This window comes from Aythya fuligula, chromosome 4 (assembly GCF_009819795.1).
Source record: "Aythya fuligula isolate bAytFul2 chromosome 4, bAytFul2.pri, whole genome shotgun sequence".
NCBI classification, from domain to species: Eukaryota; Metazoa; Chordata; class Aves; order Anseriformes; family Anatidae; genus Aythya; species Aythya fuligula.
Genome location: NC_045562.1, coordinates 45,462,117 through 45,479,398, shown reverse-complemented (window position 1 = coordinate 45,479,398; position 17,282 = coordinate 45,462,117). Strand labels below are relative to the sequence as shown.

At 49.6% G+C, this 17,282-nt stretch overlaps 1 protein-coding gene across 2 annotated transcripts in view; it reads right to left on the bottom strand.

Annotated features, from left to right (window-relative positions):
• The window catches only part of AFF1 (AF4/FMR2 family member 1), a 65,273-nt gene that overhangs the window by 39,456 nt on the left and 8,535 nt on the right, over positions 1–17,282 (bottom strand). For both annotated transcript variants that reach the window (XM_032186543.1, XM_032186544.1), the window contains exons 2-3: positions 2,804–2,924; positions 1,471–2,379 (exon numbers count right to left, since the gene is read on the bottom strand). In XM_032186543.1, coding sequence (XP_032042434.1) covers positions 1,471–2,379; positions 2,804–2,924 — 1,030 coding nt within the window. The remainder of the gene's footprint in view (positions 1–1,470; positions 2,380–2,803; positions 2,925–17,282) is intronic.

Here is a 17,282-nt window from a genome sequence, read left to right as displayed (position 1 = left end):
CCAATCTACTTGGAAGCAAATGCTGTCTCTCAGCATGAAACTATTTTCACAACTTCTTGACAATGTCATTTTGCCAGCTTCCCCTCATATTCCACAAGAAATTGCCTACGGCTACTTGCAGCTGATGAAAACATCCCCCAACACTCTTTTTCATGAAAAGCAGACCGCGCCCGTCCTACCCCTTTTTGTTACAAATGCAAAATACAACTTGAAAAGCAGCTCTGCAGGTCTCCTCACCCAGGTACCTTGAGGTCAGCACCGTGGGTTCCTACGTGCTGTAACACACAGGCATGGTAAAGCGTCCCAAAACACGTGCAACAATATTGTTCCTGCTCTCAAAGTGCTGCAAAGGGTGGGCTGCAAGCCACTTGATCCTACAGTGTGTCTCAGAACCCCAAGACTTGTCCGCCACCACATGTGACACATCAGATAGGTGGCCTTGGGGTAGGCGCAACCAGATGGAGTACAACGAGAGATCTTGCTGTCTCTAAACAATTACAGCGGAAAGGGGAAGCACCCCCTGGTTAAGAAGTGACTGATTCCGGCCACTCCTTCCCTGAAAGTCTCCCCACAGCCTCATAAACAACATACCCCAGTGACTTCATGGCAGGGCCCAAATGTAGGTGCGAGATGCCTTCTAACGCTGTCAGCAAAGCCAAACCACTCTGACAGCTGCTCTGGGCTTTTTCTCTGAAGCCAAAGCTAGAACAGACTAGTCTAACCCTGCTCAAGTGTGCCAGTCTCTAGCACACACCGCATATAATCTCCAAACATCTGAACTTGCAGAGAAAGCTACACCAAATATCTGTATCCTCAGATGTTTTCCCCTGCTGGCCCGAGTGGCAGCATTACCTTCTGAATCACACGCTCCGTGCCCAGCCTTGCTGCAACCTATTGCAATGTCTCAGCCTGGAAAACAGCAATTCATGACAATGACTGCAAGGGCAGAGCACACGATGCCAGATATTACAGAACTTCTGGGCTCTTATCATTGAGACGTCCTCCTCTGTGCTAAGATTTAATTAAACCTTCAAAACGTGCTCAAAAGGGATGTGAAGAAGGAGAAAACAGAATGGTGATGTGTTTTCTGAGGACACTAGGCTAAATTTTTCTGGCAGAAATCTACATCATGTTTCTTCATTGCATTCTTGCCTGACGCACTACGGTGAGATCTTGCAGACTGACTTTGGTGAACTCTGGGGTGCTCAGAGTCACTTACCACAGCACCCCAAAAACCTGAGCCTATGGGGTGACCGTAGAAATCACCAGACGATCAGCTGTCCCAATATTCTGCCAGTTTTTGGGGCCTCTACCCACCTGCACGGAGATACAGCGATAGAAAGCAGCCTCTCTAACCACAAAACCGTCAGCGCTGCCAGCGGCCAACAGAACAGCAACTGTTCTTCAGTGACCTGCTCTCCCACGGCTTAAAATACCCCGCCAGCCAAGCCCCCCGACCACTGCACTCACCTCAATGGGCTCAGCAGGGATTTTCAGCTTGGATAACTTGGCTTTGGCATTGGCCTTCAGATCTGAGATCTTCTCATACGGTTCTGTATGGTACTCCTCTGGGAGAGGCTTGAGCTCCGGGGACTCTACTGGGGCCTGATCTTGGCCATCCATCGGCCTGACGTAGGCGGTTGGTTTCTGCTGCATTGCACTGGTTTTTGATGGCAAAGGTGGGGGAAAGGTCTGCGAGGAAGGCTGAGTGGTGCCAGCCAAGTTAACGGCTGAGCTGTCCCGACTTTCATTCTCCTGTGAGCCTGCCACTAGGTCCTGAGGTGATTTCGTTTGAGTGTAGGTCGGCCCATGACTTTTGCTGCTGTTCTGTGACCTGGAATTAACATGCTGGCTGGAATGTAGAGGTGACAGGGGCGTCACTGGAGTAGACAAAGGTGACAGCAATGGAGAAAGCTGCAGAAGAGAGGCCTGCAGTTCGGTAGCACGACCCTCACCAACAGCGCGCCTCTCGGTTCTCTTGTGGCGAGAACCTGTGTGACCTTCCTGCCCGCCGTGACCGTGTTCTTGACCTTGGCTCCGGCCGCTGGACAAGCTGTGACTCTTGGCGTGCAAACCTGACGCTGGTTCTGCTCGTGATTGTGCCTTTGGGTAGTGAACGGAGTGGCTTGGAGGGGGGGGAGCTACAACCGGAGGTCCCATGTGTGGATGGCGGCTCGCATGGTGGAATGCAGATGGTGCATGGCTGGTCTTTTCAGGGAAGAACGGGCGATCAGGCTTTCCTTGAGGGATCAGAGGAGCGATGCTTTTTGGTATTCCTATGAGATTCTGATGGCACCTGGCGCTGATAAGCTCCTTGACCTCCTCATAATTGCCCAGCATGTTCTGAATACGGCTTGACAACTCATCCTCTTTGTTAGTCTGAAACAGAAGAACAGAAAGTGGGAAATTTAAAAAGCACAGAAAAAAAACAACCCCAGAGATCGAGATCGAGAAGAGACACCCTTCAGGATCTGATTTTAACTGCCACGCATCACCACAACTTCAGTTAGGCAAGCTCATTTTGTTTCTGCAGGCAGTCTCTCCTAAGAGAATCAGACTGCTCTCAGCAGCTTCCAGGCTACAGGAGGCCCCCGAATGCAGCTGCCCACCCCAAAGGCTGTGCTGCACACTGCCACCTGCAGAGCTTTATGAACACACACTGCTGATTTAAGTGAAGTGGATGGGATGTTACTTTTGTTAATATTGTACTCAAGCCAACCATATTTAGCGCAGAGGCCGTGGCTCTGCTCTGCTGCCCCAACCCTCCTTTCTCCTCGCCCTCCAGACATGGCCCAACTGTTACCTTGTAGGGCTCGGCAAAGAGCGGGGCGTTCTCACTGAACTTGTCTCTCTCCTGCAGAGCCTCCTGATTCCGCCTCTCTCGCTCTCGAATACGCAGCAGGTTTCTGTCCTCATTGTACAAGCTTCAGGAAAGAGAGAATAAAGGGTGGTTAACATTTCACCAGCAGCACTGTCAACAGACATCTCTGCGCAGAACCCTTAGTTTTCAGACAACTGTATAACACATAGCCATATTTAAAGAGAAGGTCTCAGGAATTTGGAAAATACCAGACCAAAACCCTTCCTGAGCCACAAACGCACAGTCCTCGCTCCACCAGCCCTACATCCAAACAGCAATAAAGCTGTCTCGTATGCACAGCGGGAAGACTTTATGGAAAACCAGACGCTGTAAGCCAATGCTCCTCTGTGAAACACTACTGCAAAACAAGGAAATTCATCGCTCAAATATTTCTGGACATGTAGAAAGAAAAATCATGCCAGCGTAGCGTGCGGACGCAGGTATTTCAGCCCTCCTTCACCACTGTGCAGCCCACTGCATGCGTGCAGATCCTCTGCTACTAGTTTGGCTCTGAAACATCCCAGTGCGGAAGGGATGAGCCACGTCTTGCCCACGAGCAATGCCTTCTCAGCTATCACACACACACAGCCACCTACTGAAGGTTTAACTCGCCCTAGAGGAGCCGAGGTTCTGCTCCAAGAGTTAGCCAAGAGGTCTGAGGACCGCACAGGGGTATTCCTGACTCTGTGCAAATCTGGAAGAGGATGCTGCCTGGTGGCAAATTTCCATACATGGAACTGCAGCAAGGATGTACTTGTGCCACTGAGGCAGAAAAACACATTCAGGGGTCAGAAGACACACATTTAAAATAGTTTCCAACTTTTGCTAGTGCTGAATGGTTTCCAAACATAGCAAACCAGAAGTTTCCGTCTCTTATGCTTCCAATTACTAGGTAAGCCACTTCTGAAAACAATGCAAGAAATTAAAATAATCAAAAGGACCCACAGATCACCGATTTGGTAAATACACTCAACCCGTCTGTTAAAAACAATATGCAAGAGAAACATTTCCGCTGTGCATCTGATGTCATCTCGCATGTGAAAAATGTCCAATCTCTAAGCACTTTGCTGGTCAGCTGCCCTGCGTGTGCACGCTGGGAAACCTCTGTCCAGCCAGATGTGAGAGAGAGCAACTGCAGAATAAAAGAATTAGGGCAAATTAGACGAATTCTTGGCTGCATCCACTCCTTGAAACCGTGTGTATGTGAGAGAGTTCTTAAATGAGTGCATTTCACATTGACAGTATTTCTAAACATTTCTGTCCCAGTTATCTGGAAAATTTTTCCTGAATGAAACATCATTTTCCAAACATTCCAGGAAGTAAGAAGTGATTCCATAAATATCCTTTATATAACTCTAAAAAATATTCCCTTCAGAGCAAGCACGAAAAAGCCCTCAAACATCTTTTTAACTGCTAAGAAGTTGGCTGCTAGCACCAAGCAATCCCCTGACATTTCCCTTGTACACAGCTGTGAGATTACAGCCCCATTCCAGGCACGCTGATGCCAACCAGAGGATAAACTTGTTGCAAGATGATTGAGATTTAATGTGGACCAGATCCTCTCCCCCACAGGCCCTGTCCCATTTCCCAGGTGGCTGCAGAAGCCAACAAAAGCGGAGCAGGGTGGCAGCCCTTGGTGGCACCCCTCACTTCTTTTCCTGTCTCCTTGCCCTACAGTCGTCCCTTTCCCTGAGCAGACTGCACGGCTCCCTTGCAAGCAGCTCTCCTGACCCCTGTGTGGGCTCATTTCCTCCCTCACTGTGACCACGTGCTGGGCTCCAGCTCTGCTCCCAGCCCTGACTTCTGCCCACCAGAGCCAGCACCGAGTCTATATTAGAGGCTAACAGCAGCATTCAGTTCAGTGCCAGAGATACAACGGGAGCATGCACGCAGAGCCAATGCCTCGTGGTGCCCCAAGTCCTCCCCCAGCCACACAAGTGGCAAGAAACACGAGACAGCCTGCAGCTAAAATTAACTCTTCCTCCTGGCCATCCCAGGAGACAGCATTTGCTACTACAAACAAACCTGGGAGTGTTTACACACAACACAGTTTGCTTACTCTGGTCACATGCCACATACTATTTTTTTTTTTCATCACACACACCTCTGAGGGAAAGCAGAAGACACACCTTTTGGACATAGTCCCAATACAGGCTGCAAATGACTTCCTAAAACACATTTCTCCACCATTTCCTTTTGCTATCAGTTGTTTGCTATCAGTCAAGTTTTCCCCTGGCCGTGCTTAGGCCGTTGTTTCCATTGCTCCGTGGGCAGGAGGACACGCAAGAAGTTAGCGGACACGAAGGGGATCTACTTTTTGCAATGTGACAAAGAGTAATAAGAGCAAAGCTCCTTCTCCTCCTTTGTGTTTTTGGATACACATATGCATTTTGGCCTGCACGGCACTGACAACACCTCAGGCTGCCTCAATGCACACCGCGGATACCAAGCGCTTGGTTCTTTGCACTACAACTGCTGCACTAAATACCCATCCTTGGCTTTGTTTGTTTTCTCCCAAGTGCTTATTAAATTACTGACAGTGTTGGCTGAGGTACAATACTCACAGATACTGTGCTAGCTTTCCCCAGCACGGATTTTGCTAATGCAATTGGCAGATTGTTGAGGCACGCTTCAGATCCAGGCCTCCCGCGGGTGAGCTGCTGAGCTGGCATAGCTCTGTGCTGAAGCATGAGATCACAAGGAATGAAAGCAGTTTAAAATACTTGTCTAAACTACACAGAAGGGCAAAAGCAGCAGACAAACCATCTGTCAAATCTCATTTTATCTCCCCAGGTGAGAAATGGTTTGCCTCTTTTGGTGAGGATGGGGAAGATGAAGGCAGGCCTCTTGGAGAATGCTGTCACAACCAAAGGTGTAACTTCCCTTCTCCCAGCACTCCTGACCGTCACAACAACCTCAGTTACCTTCAGATATCCTTTTTTTTTTTTTTTTTTATGCCTGCCTTGTTGTTTAGCAAGGCTTTTGCAGCAGGACCCAAGAGCTGAGGTCTGACATGGCTCACTCTGGCGGTGCCCCCACCGCAAGGTGCTCAGGGCTCGCAGAGCCTCCAGCTGATGTGGGGAGCTGGGACCAGGGGAAGGATGTCCACCATGTGAAGGATGTCCACGATGTGGCCCGTGCTCTCTCTGTGCGTGACAAACCCATACAGAATTCAACTCCGTATCAGCAGTTTTTGTTAATGAACACTGGGTAAGAAGGGCAGGAGCAGTAACCTAGCCAGATGACCTTTCTTCCAGAAAAAAACACCCAAGATCACACCACTATCACCAGTAAGCCAAGACTGAAAAAGCACCTGGGGTGATCCACAAAGACCAGCACAAGTGCGTGTGTATCTTGCTGGCGGGAAGGGCGCTGAGGTTATGAATCGTGTCTCCGCTCAAGCCAACAAGTGGAAATTCTGACCCAGAGGCTTCGCCTTTTGGTCACTTGTCCCAACTTGCGGAGCAGGTGGGTGAGCCAAAGCCCACTGAAATAGGCATAAATATCTTTATTGACTTCAATGGACTGCATGCTGGGCACCGAGTGAGCATTCTTCAGTCATGCAAAACAGGCCTGACCTTGGGCACAGATGAGCAACGCAGAAGGAAGGAGCGTCGTCACTTGGACGCTACGCAGCAGCTCACAGGGCTCAGCTCCGGCGCCTTTCCAAAAAGGAAAACAAACAACAAACCTGAAAACCTTAAACATTTAGAGTTTGAGCTGCTAGGCGTTAAATGTAAACCAAAGCAGTAGTGCCACGTTAGTGCTCGCACCACAGGACTGCATTTTGAACTCTTTAGCAGCAGCAGTAACCTCACAACTATTAAGTTAAGCAGACGGTGTGTGTGCACATCCATCCAGGAGCAAAAACTGGCAGGAGTGGAGGCAAGAGGAACATCAGTCGGAGATTTTGAGAACACAGAGGGGGGAACGCCCTGGGGGCTGTTTGTATTTGTCCTGCTGGGACAATGCCTGCTGTCGGCAGGGAAGGATCAGGGCTCTGACTTCACGCTGTGCCCTGCCACAAACGTCTCACAAGCTCTCGGCTTAGAGAAGAGAAGCAGAAAACTCGCAGGCAGTTTAACAGCAGCAGTAAGAAGGATCCAAGCCACGTATTATGACCTTGCAAATTGTTTTCTAAAGCACTGCGTCCATGTGGATTATGGATATCCTTCTATTTCTAGGCTGGCAAGCATCCAAACTCAGAGGCATCGAGCTGTTTTCCTCACAGGTCCTGATTACATCCAAACAAAAGGAAAACTCTACAGAGTCCCAGCTTGCATCTCCTGCAACTGTAATATTTCCAAAGAGACAGAGCTGTCTCTGCTCTGTGTATCCCAGCGCTGAGCACGAAGCACCTTACGTGCTGCCTGCTGCAGGAGCAGCAGCTGGAACACGTCTCGGGACCTTCTCTTTCCCTGAACCCTCCTTGACCCGCAGCCCGCTTCCCAGCAATAAATTCTTTTTCAAGAGTGTGCGAAGAGAAGAGGAGGAGGGACCGAGGGGGTGGAGGGATGCTGCGTTCCTGCCCTGGAGCCAACAACAGCAGGTCTGAAAGGAGACCAGCGTGCCAGCTCCGGCGGATACAGGCGCTCTCCCACGTATGGGCTGGCGAGCAGGGCTTGGCGGGCTGCCCTATTCCCCCCGGCACTGCATGGCCGGGCAGCTGACCACCCATCCATCACCTCGGGACGTCACCCGCTCCATTTTGTGCTCAAGGAGCCCCATCCACGCTCATCCTCGCTTCCCAAAAGCTATCGGACCGGCTTTCCTTCAGAATTTTCCTTCCACTTCAGAGCACAGAAGCGGACACACTTTCAAAAGCAGAAAGGGGATAAAAATCTCGTTGTGCAGTTGAAAGAACCTCCCTGAAGTTTGCTGTAAAAGCAAACCCTTAAGTTAACTGAAGACAGAAGCTAAAACTTTGAGACTGATCTCCCTGACATCGCCATCTTCGCCAGGGTTTCAGATGCTGGCACGTGGCTGTCCAGCCCATGATGCCATTTTCAGAAAATAGACGGCTGCGAAAGGAAAGTCTGTCTCTGCTCCTGACCTGCGTCTTCTCTGCACGAAAACAAAAGTAAAATAAAAATCTGCTTTAGTTTTAGTTGCAGTAAGATCTGCTGCTGGCTCCCAGAAGGGATTACTCCAGCAGCAGGGAAGGGGGTGGATAAAGGCTGAAAGCAAACACAAACAGTGCTCACTTCCTTCTGAACAACCTCTTCCTCCAGAACATTAAAAGGGAACATTTCCTTTTAGCACAACTGCAGGAAATCACAGATTTATTACAGCTATTTTGTCATTAAAACCGATTCTCTTTTATCACGAGAAGCTGCCGATCAACATTTCTCAGGGCTGAGGGACACGTTCCTGCCTCATTTGGGAAGCAGCGCAGATCAGGCTCGGCTCTCGCCTTACAAGGCGGCTGCGAGACAGGCAGATCAAAGCCAGACATTAAAGCTAACACCAAACACCATCAGATGAGCCTCGTCCCAACCTTTCCTTCCTTTTCCTTGCTGGAAGGGCTGCTTCACGCCACTAAACGCTACTGCACAGAACAGAACGAGCCGATAGAAGCAAGCATATGGCAGAGGCGCAGCAGATGGCTCAGTTAGCCAATTATTTGCTGCATCATCATCACAGACCAGCTTCGGTGCATGCTCTCCAGTTTGGTTAACTTAACCAATTTAAGTTGGCTTTTTCCAGGAAAAAGTCATTTTTACTTAAGTAACGCCAAACATCTCCCCACTGCCTCTCTTGCGGTAATCTGTGGGTTCAAACTCCTACTTGTTTCCTATTGCTGTTGCCAAGTTTAAAAATACATTAATTACTCAGTCCTTAAAAGGTTTCTGCTTCCTTTTGGCATCGGTAGGCCTTGATTCACCCAGCAGCTCCCAGGAGTAAGCCCAAGTGTCTGCTGAGAGGAGCTGAGCCCCTGCAGCGCCTGGTGACTTCAGCAGCAACGGGGAGCTCTCAGCCGCTCCTCACACGGGACAAAACCTTCACAGAATTGGCCCTACAGCCCCAAACACCCACAGCTCAGCTTCCACAGGCACACCACTCACCCTATGAACTGAAACATGTGCTGAGGGCCAGCCTTGCTTAACAGCTGTCTACAGCAGCAGCCTAAAAAACCTGCAAAGACGTGACAATTATTTCATACAGCCTCCACTTTGTCGTCTTCGGTAAGAGCACGTAACTACGCTGTAGTCAGAGCCCCTCAGCAAAGCAAGAGAGGCAGTCTCTCTGCCCAGGATGCCCCAGAAACCGAGTCTCCAAAGAAATCCAGGCTCGTACCCTCTCCCCGGTAGGCTGATGGTAATAGAAGGCTGTCGGGAAAGGTGTTAATTACAAGTTCTGCAGGGAACACGAAAGTTGTCATTCTCCATCTAAATGCAAATATACCAGGAGGGCTTCTGAGAAGGTGTGGATGTGTGAAGAGTAATTACAAGGAGAGCAGCCCAGGCGGCGGAGCAATGATGAATTTAAGGCTTTGTTTGATCTGGAAGTGGCAGGCACAGGAGGAAATGTGAAAAATTTAAATCACCGGGTAGAAGCAATGAAAAATCCTGACCACTTTGTCTCTTAGAGACGGGCGCTCTGTGTACAGCAGCCTCATTCATCAGGCACACGTCTGCAGGATTTCCCCAAGCCAAGTATGTGGTCCGACCACCTTTCAGCCCCGGAGGCACTTCTGTCTCTGCGGGTAAGTTGAGGAAAAGAGAGGAAACTGTGAGCAGGCAAGAGGAGCCTGTGTCTCTTGTCACTTTGTCGACAAGGATCAAAAGATCAGCCTGCTCGGGACACAGACGCGCACACAAATCGCTGGGGTTGCTTTGCAGTGGGCAGAACTTCGCTCTCCTACTGAAGCTGAAGACTTCAGCCTGCCACTGAGGTGGTTACAGCCCAGCAAACCTTAGCACAAGTGCTCCAGAGGCCGTGCTGAATGCTCTCGGAGAGCAGACCAACCTGGGCTAAGTTTCGATGGTGTTCCTAGAGGCACGTGCCTTGCTCTGACAGCACCTCCCATCCTGGCTGGGAGAACCTGCCCCTCGGAGATAATGGCAATCCCTGCTGCTCGGCCAGGGAGGGGACCCTGAGTCACCACCCATCACCCCCACACCGGTCTGAGAAGAGTCCTGGAGAAACTAGCGCACCGACAGAGCAGACATTAACCCTGTGCAGGTATTTACATCACGCCTCCCGAGATCAAAGGCTGCTGCGAGTAAATACGAGGCCTTGGCATTATCACCAAACACACGGGGTGGGGTGTAGCCCTTCCGCCAGAACACAAACTCTGGCTCTGCTCAGAAGTTGAGCTCTGAGAGAAGACGTCGACTGACAAAGCACAGGGAAAACACATTTCAAAGACCATCTGTGTAGCGTTGGTTAAGCACCATCCCTCACCACCGTGACTGCAGAATCACCATCAACTTTTCACCCATCACTCTCCATCTTCCTTCTGGACATACCCGGGTGTCACCCTGCAGGATCTCAGGCCCACCCCTGCCAAGTCTCACTTGTTCTCTTCCTGACGGCTCCTCTACGCTGAGGCCAGCTCCTGCCTCAGAAGTTAATTTTTCCATCAGAACAGCCACGCTGCGTGACACTTGCCGCGGCTCTGCACCAACAGCCTCGAGCACTTGCCTTCACGCCACGATCTCCAAATGCCTCCACACGACAGAGCAAACATCAGCAGCATTTCGTTTTCCTTCTGAACACCCACGGGTCCACCAGCGATGAACAAGATGTGCTCGAGGACACGAGCACATCCCACCTTTCCACTGACAGAACCGACAGTCTTAAGAGCCTTGGGAATTGCTGGGTGCAGGCCTGCTGTAGTAACTCACCACTCTGCTTATCCTACACTGCTTTAGTATATCCAAATCTTTTGGGATTGCTTAAGAATGACGCAGTTTCTGGCTTTCAATGCACAAGCAGGAAAAAAGAGTCATTCCTAAAACAAGCTTCTTCAATTACTACGGAGCATTTACTTGGTGGATAGCTTTAAGCCCTTCATTTCCTCTCCTGTCTCTCCTCACACCCTGAGAAGCATGCAACAGCTTCTCCGATAAAAAGCTATGCCCCACTAGCAAGCTCTCCCTGGTTAGGAACAACAGACTATCAGCAGCTATGGAATTTATGCCTGTGAATCACCCTTGCTACAAAAATGGCTATTCCTTTTTAGCTTTCTCTTTATGTTTTTACCTACCAAGCGCCATGCAGGCTAGGAGAGTAACCTTCCCAGCACGTATACCTGCCAAGTGCTTCCCTGCCTCGCTGATGCAGCAGAGCTCCCATCTACGAACTGGGACATATTTGTAGATCAAAGCCCAGACGTCCACCAAATAGAGGATAAGAGGAAAAAAAAAAAGTCATTACAAAGCCCTCAGCAAGTGTCATGCACTTCTCTGTAGAACTAATGCAAAAATGACATGAGGGAAAAATAAGGAAATGAGAAGAAAAACACAGGGAGAAATATATCTTCAAAAAACTTTTCTTCAGTTGTCTTATTTTTACCCAGTGATTTTTTTCGTGTTAGATCTTGAGATCTTGAGAAACCTGACCAAAAAAATAAACTGTCAATGTGCAAGGGCTGATGGGGGTCGGTCTTGTTCCTCAAGACAAAGCATTACAACACAACCTTGATGCGAAGCAGCTTGAGGAGGAAGCGACCTATTACACCAAGGAAAGTGTGTGCTTAACTCACCACAGACGTATGACAGCACACCAGGGGCGCAGAAAGGCTGCTGTCACAGTACACGGCCTTCTGAAAAAGCAATCTGATTTCCAACGTATGCAACTCAAATGTGCCACCCAAAGCCTGGATGTGTTTTACCTATGGCAGTGAAGAGAAATCCTCCTGCAGCTTTTACGCCAGCTGTTCCATGTGCAAACCTACCCTGGACACAAGAGCAGGATCTGTGTTTACCCCCATGTCCCATTTTCAGGATTTAACAGCCAAAGGTGGTCATACAGTCTCCCATCAACAAAATCCACCTTACGTCTGCCAGAGGTTGAGCGCAGGCACAGCAGCAGTAGGGTAACAAAGCACTGTGTGCAGCCACTGGGCAGGAGCTGTTTCAGAGGCACTTACCCTGGCCCTACAGCACCAGGAGCTTGCTGCAAGGGCGTTTTCCACTCAAGGGGAAATGGGGGAAAAGCACTTTGCAGCTGGCACACGCTAGGGATGCGTACAGGAGATCAGATGTGGCTGTGTCAGGGTGGCACAGCGGCCATTTGCTTGGAGAAAGACAAGGTCAGGCAGTAGGACACAGAACAGGACCTACAGGACACGCTGAAGGCTCCTCCACCAGGGCTGCGGTACCTGGATCACCTCCCACTGCTCAGGAACTGACTCAGCTGCAGCATCACCCACTCCCAGGGTGTTTCTCCCTCTTGATTAGCTGCATCCCACTCATAATGAAAACAATTAAGTCAGCCCAAGAGACACAAATAAACCCGGATCAAGTGTTAGCTTACAAACCGCAGCTTCTGAAAACCACGAGACTGAAGTGAAGTACGTGGAGGAACGCCGAAACACAAGTCAGCCCAAGCACGGCAAGATCCTCCAGCACTGCAATCCAACACGCACCGCCGCAGCCGGGCCACGATCTCTGTGCCAAATCTTGCTGTTACGGCTCTGCAAGTCAGTTATAGGAGCAGAGGAATGCAGCGGCTACCACGTGGCAAGCAGCAAGCCTCTTCGGCAGGGATGGGCTCTTGCCGCGTGCGAACTGCATGAAATCTTCTCTCAGCATAGCCACCTGCCTCGGTATTGCTGCTCTCAACAGAAAGGCAGCAGCTCTGGGGAACTGCTCTAGGCTTGCCTGGGAAGAGAAATAAAACCTCCATTCTGTGCCATTTATGTGGGAACTATCCTGCCTGTCGATTTTCATTGAAATCCTGTGTGAAGTAGCACTTCTTGTCCTGTACAATCAATTCATTGGTGACATGCTTACAGACAGCAAGAGAACAAGGCATTTGCAGCAGAGAACTACCAAGAGAGGAACAAAATCATGAAATCAGGCTTCTGTTCCCTTACAACAGGCTCCAGAAGTCTTTCACAGGCAGATCTGAGATCATAATCTCAGATTTGGGAATTGGAGAATTGTAAAAACTGTAGGGGTTGGAAGGGACCTCAATAGATCATTGAGATCATTGGGTCCAAACCTCCAAATTTCATTCATTTGTTCACACAATCACAAGATTTTGATTCCCACACACCCGTTTTCATTTTACTGATTGTAAGAAAGGAACTGTGATTACTTGGAATTACTTTTTTCTTCACACCAACTGTCCTAGCATCGTGTTCCTGACCTCGCACAGAAGTATTCGGTAAAGCAAAGCCCAGTGGTCCCCCAGCACACCTGCTCTTTCCTAGAGGGCCCCACAAAAATGGGGAGCCTTTCAACAACTGTTGTGGTAAAAAGCTCTGAAAAAAAAAAAAAAGTAGGTTACAAAAAAATCCAGATATCAACATATCAGAAAAAAAAAGTTTAATTATCCACCTGAAATGGCTCTGAACAGCAAATCAAGGATTCATGTCTTGCAATCTATTATTCTACCTCAGTTCATCCAGCAATGCTTATCGCAGGTGCAAGAAGTCAAATGCAATACATTTTCTACTTTAAGGCTACATTAAAATTATTCAAGCAGATGTGCTCTTTGTAAGAACTGGCTCCTTAAATCCTCTTAGAAAAAAAAAAAAAAAAGCACAAAACATTGCTCTCCACTGCACCAAAAAAGTCTAACAAGATATATGTTGTTGGGTGAAAAACCCAAACCCTGCAATGTTTACTGAGCAGCTGCTTTGTGCATCTGCCTTTTAAATCTCTTGTTGAACAGCATCCTCACCCTACAGCCACCGCCTCTGCACGTCCAGCTGAGTGAGCACGCTGCTGGGTTTCTGCAGAGCTGGCCACCAGCTAACCTTGTGCAGGCTGCACCAAGCAGCTCCTGAGTCCAGCAGGACCCGAGTGCTACGCGGTCCGTCCACGGGTGCCCCATCACGGCCACGCTGCCAGCCAGTGCCCCCGTCCTCATTTCACGTGTCATTTCCAACGACACCTCATTTCAGTGTCAGCTGCGCTGCCTGCAGGCCACCGGGTTTGACACGAGCAAAATCAAGGAGTATTAAAGGCTTAAATTCTTCCATCCTTCCATAGAAACGGGCAGCAAACAACTCATGCAACAAATGACAAGGTTTCCTACTCCCCGGAGTTTTCCCTTTATATAACAGCACGTACCGAGTAACAGGTTGAACAAGTCTTATCTGCATAGCAAGGACTAAGTAGGAACGGAAAGAGATTAGCACTGTTTGCAGAAGAAGCCTGCTTATATGCTCAAAAGCCTATTTAAAAAAATCTTTCCTGCAGCCTCTGCCAGGTCCCAGGTATTCCACAAGTATTTCCTAATTTTTCCATCCACACTCCGAACCGTCTGCACATTTTCCCATGGTTTGTCGCTTTTGTTTGATTTTATTAAGAGGTTTCCAACCGCATTGGAGCCATCCCTCTGATGTCTCTCTAACAAAGCGGCTCATTGTCATGCAGAAGGGCTTGGAAAGCATTCAGACCATGCAAGGGCAATAATCCGCGACAGGGCGCATTAGGCAGGTACTGAAGCATGCCTAATGCACGTTGCAAAGCATATGCCCCTCCAAAACACACGCCGAGGTGCTTCGCCTTTCCTTGCTGCTGCTTGCTACAAATACGTGCCTGCAGTGCCCTTTGCAGGGGCTGCAACCAGCAGCAACTTGGGCAGACACGTGTGTGCTTCCCGGAGAGCCCAGCCGCAGCACAGGATGTCCCCAATGTGCAAGGAAAGGTTTGGGCAACCGAGGGGCTCCTGCCAGCACGTGGAGCCAGCACGGGGATCACCCACGGTACGTGGTGGAAAAGGCAGTGCTGGCAGGAGCCAGCAAGGCCGCTTCCGAAATGTTTACCCTGTTTGTGGACTCGCTGATAACCCCGCTCTGCTCTGGAGGGCACGCAGCTGTACAACCAACGCGCTGCCACACCACCACGGAGCCGCCCTGCTTTCGCCTGCTGCTGCTCAACCTAGGCGAGATACCCCAAAGAGTGACACGGCGTCTGTAAGGCCTGATGGGCCTCGGGAGGCTTATGGCGGTCCCCAGAAATCCTAAAGCCGACGTGCCTGCAAACACCTCCCCTCCCATGCGCTGCTTTTTGTGCACCACACAGCAGCCAAAGCCGTGATTTTTGCAGGGAGGCTGAGGGACAATGCATTTTCCAGCTGAAATGGCAAACTGCTGCACAGCAGGAGTCATCTGCCAGCAACTGGGCGATCTGCTGATGAATACTTTTTTGGGGTTGCCTCAGGACAGCGCAGGCATGTGTATCTTGCCACTATTAATTAATTGCTCTTTGTGTATTTATCCCCGTAGAGTTTAGGTGTCCCACACAGCAACTACATCAAACGAGGCAACTTCTGCCTCCAAAAGCACTTCTATCGGCCGTTTATTTGCAACGCTTAGCTTGATGCTCGGACTGGCAATAAATTATCCTTCTTAAGTGTTCAGCCTATTTCATTTAATATTCTTCCTTCCCCAGCGCCCCCCTGCGAGTACAGTAACCACGGGGGGTGGATCGGCATCGACAGCACTGCAATTAAGAGATTACTCTGTGAGGTTTTGTATTTCTGCCTGGTTTCGTGTTCCCGTTAAAAGCACTTGGTTAAACAACTGAGCAACTGAAGGCAATGTAACCACGGGAGCCTTGCCAGCAGGTGCCCGGTGAAGCAGCCCCAGAAGGGCAGGCAGCGCTCGTGTGGGAACAGAGGCAGGTTCCCAAAATCAGGGAGAGAACAGCAAGAACCTGGGTCAGAGCCAAGAGCCGCTGGCTGGACACCCACAGGCAGGACAGGAGGGTTTCCGTGCAGACGCAGCAGCTTTGGTCGTGACGAGAAAGAAACTGCAGGTTACTGCTGGAAGCTCCCACTTTGTCACCTGCAAAACTTCAGCCCTGAGACAGCATCGATACCATGAAGCCACCACCAAGTACCACGGCTGTGACCCACGAGAAAGATGCTCTTCCTCCTGCTCAGCTTGGCAGGAAGCTCCCGGAGCGAGCAGGCAGATCAGCTGCAGTGCAAATCAGAGAGGAAGCTGAACAAAAATAGGCCTATCTCAGCCATCACAACATATGGTCACATCACACCAACTTTGCTTGCCTTTTTCAAGGAAAGCAAAACCTGCCAGCCAACTGGTAAAAGGCAACTAGTTAACATCCTTGTTAATTACGTTACAGCTCTTCTATTGTATTGGCTTCAATGCCCTCTCCGTCACTCCGTTTCCAGTTTGAACTCTCCAAGGGACTGGGATCTTTCCAAGCCTGTTCTGAACTGCCATCCTTCTGCCTGCAGAAACCACCACTCTCAAAGGAAGTCACATCTGCTCTGATGACAGCGGTGATTTCATGCCAAACCTGCAACCAGGGCTGGCAAATTACACCAAGGTGCCGTAGGATCTCGCAGGAGAGGCTCCATGAGGCACACGCAGCCTTCTGTCCGTTCAGGACTTCTTCCAGGGGCAGGTCTCCTCTCTGAAGAAACCTCTGGAGCCTCTGCCCATTCACTGATTTTCACAGCAGCAGCCCATGGCCTCTTCCAGTCCCCATCCTCTATGGCATGGAGGCAAGAGGCAGCTTCAAAAGGAGAAGTGAATCAACACCGCCTCTCCCTGGGGTTCCTCGTCCTCAGACCTCCCACGTGCCTCTTCCAGCCAGGCTTATTCATCGCCCTGAGCAGGAGGCTTTTTGCTCTCCCAGGGTCTCAGCAGATGCCCTGCATTAAGCACCACGTCAAATTTCCAAAGAAGCTTTTAAACCCTTCTGCGTATGCTGCCAGGGATTCTTCCTCATCCCCAGCTTGTGCTTTGCCTCTTTTTCTTTTTTTTTTTTTTTTTTTTAAAGGGAACAGAATTTTCCTAAATCCCCCACACATACTCTCTGCAGAAGTCTGTATCTTTCCCATGTTACTCAGTGGTTCGGTTGTTACAGTTACCAAACACACCACCAGAAACACACAAAGGTTTTTGTACAACAGCTGCTGTATGTTAAGTATTTCTGGAAGCACCTGAAAAAATGGGCAGGAGGAAGGAACAGAATCACTATTGCTTCTTTTGCCTGTTCTACCTAAAACCTTGCTTTTATCCAACCTCACCTCAGAAAAACTACTGGAATCCTTTCTGGCCAGTAGTTTGCTCTAAAACACCTTTTTTTTTTTTTTCCCCCAACTTAACACTTCTTTGCTTTATAAAATGCCATTTGCAGGAACCAACACAACAGAAGAACAGGAACAGAGGAAACGGTGAGACTAAATGCCTTCCCCTCTCCCACATCACTTCTCTGTCACGCACACAGAGAAGTCACTCCTCGGCTTAAAGCTGTGAATCAGGAGC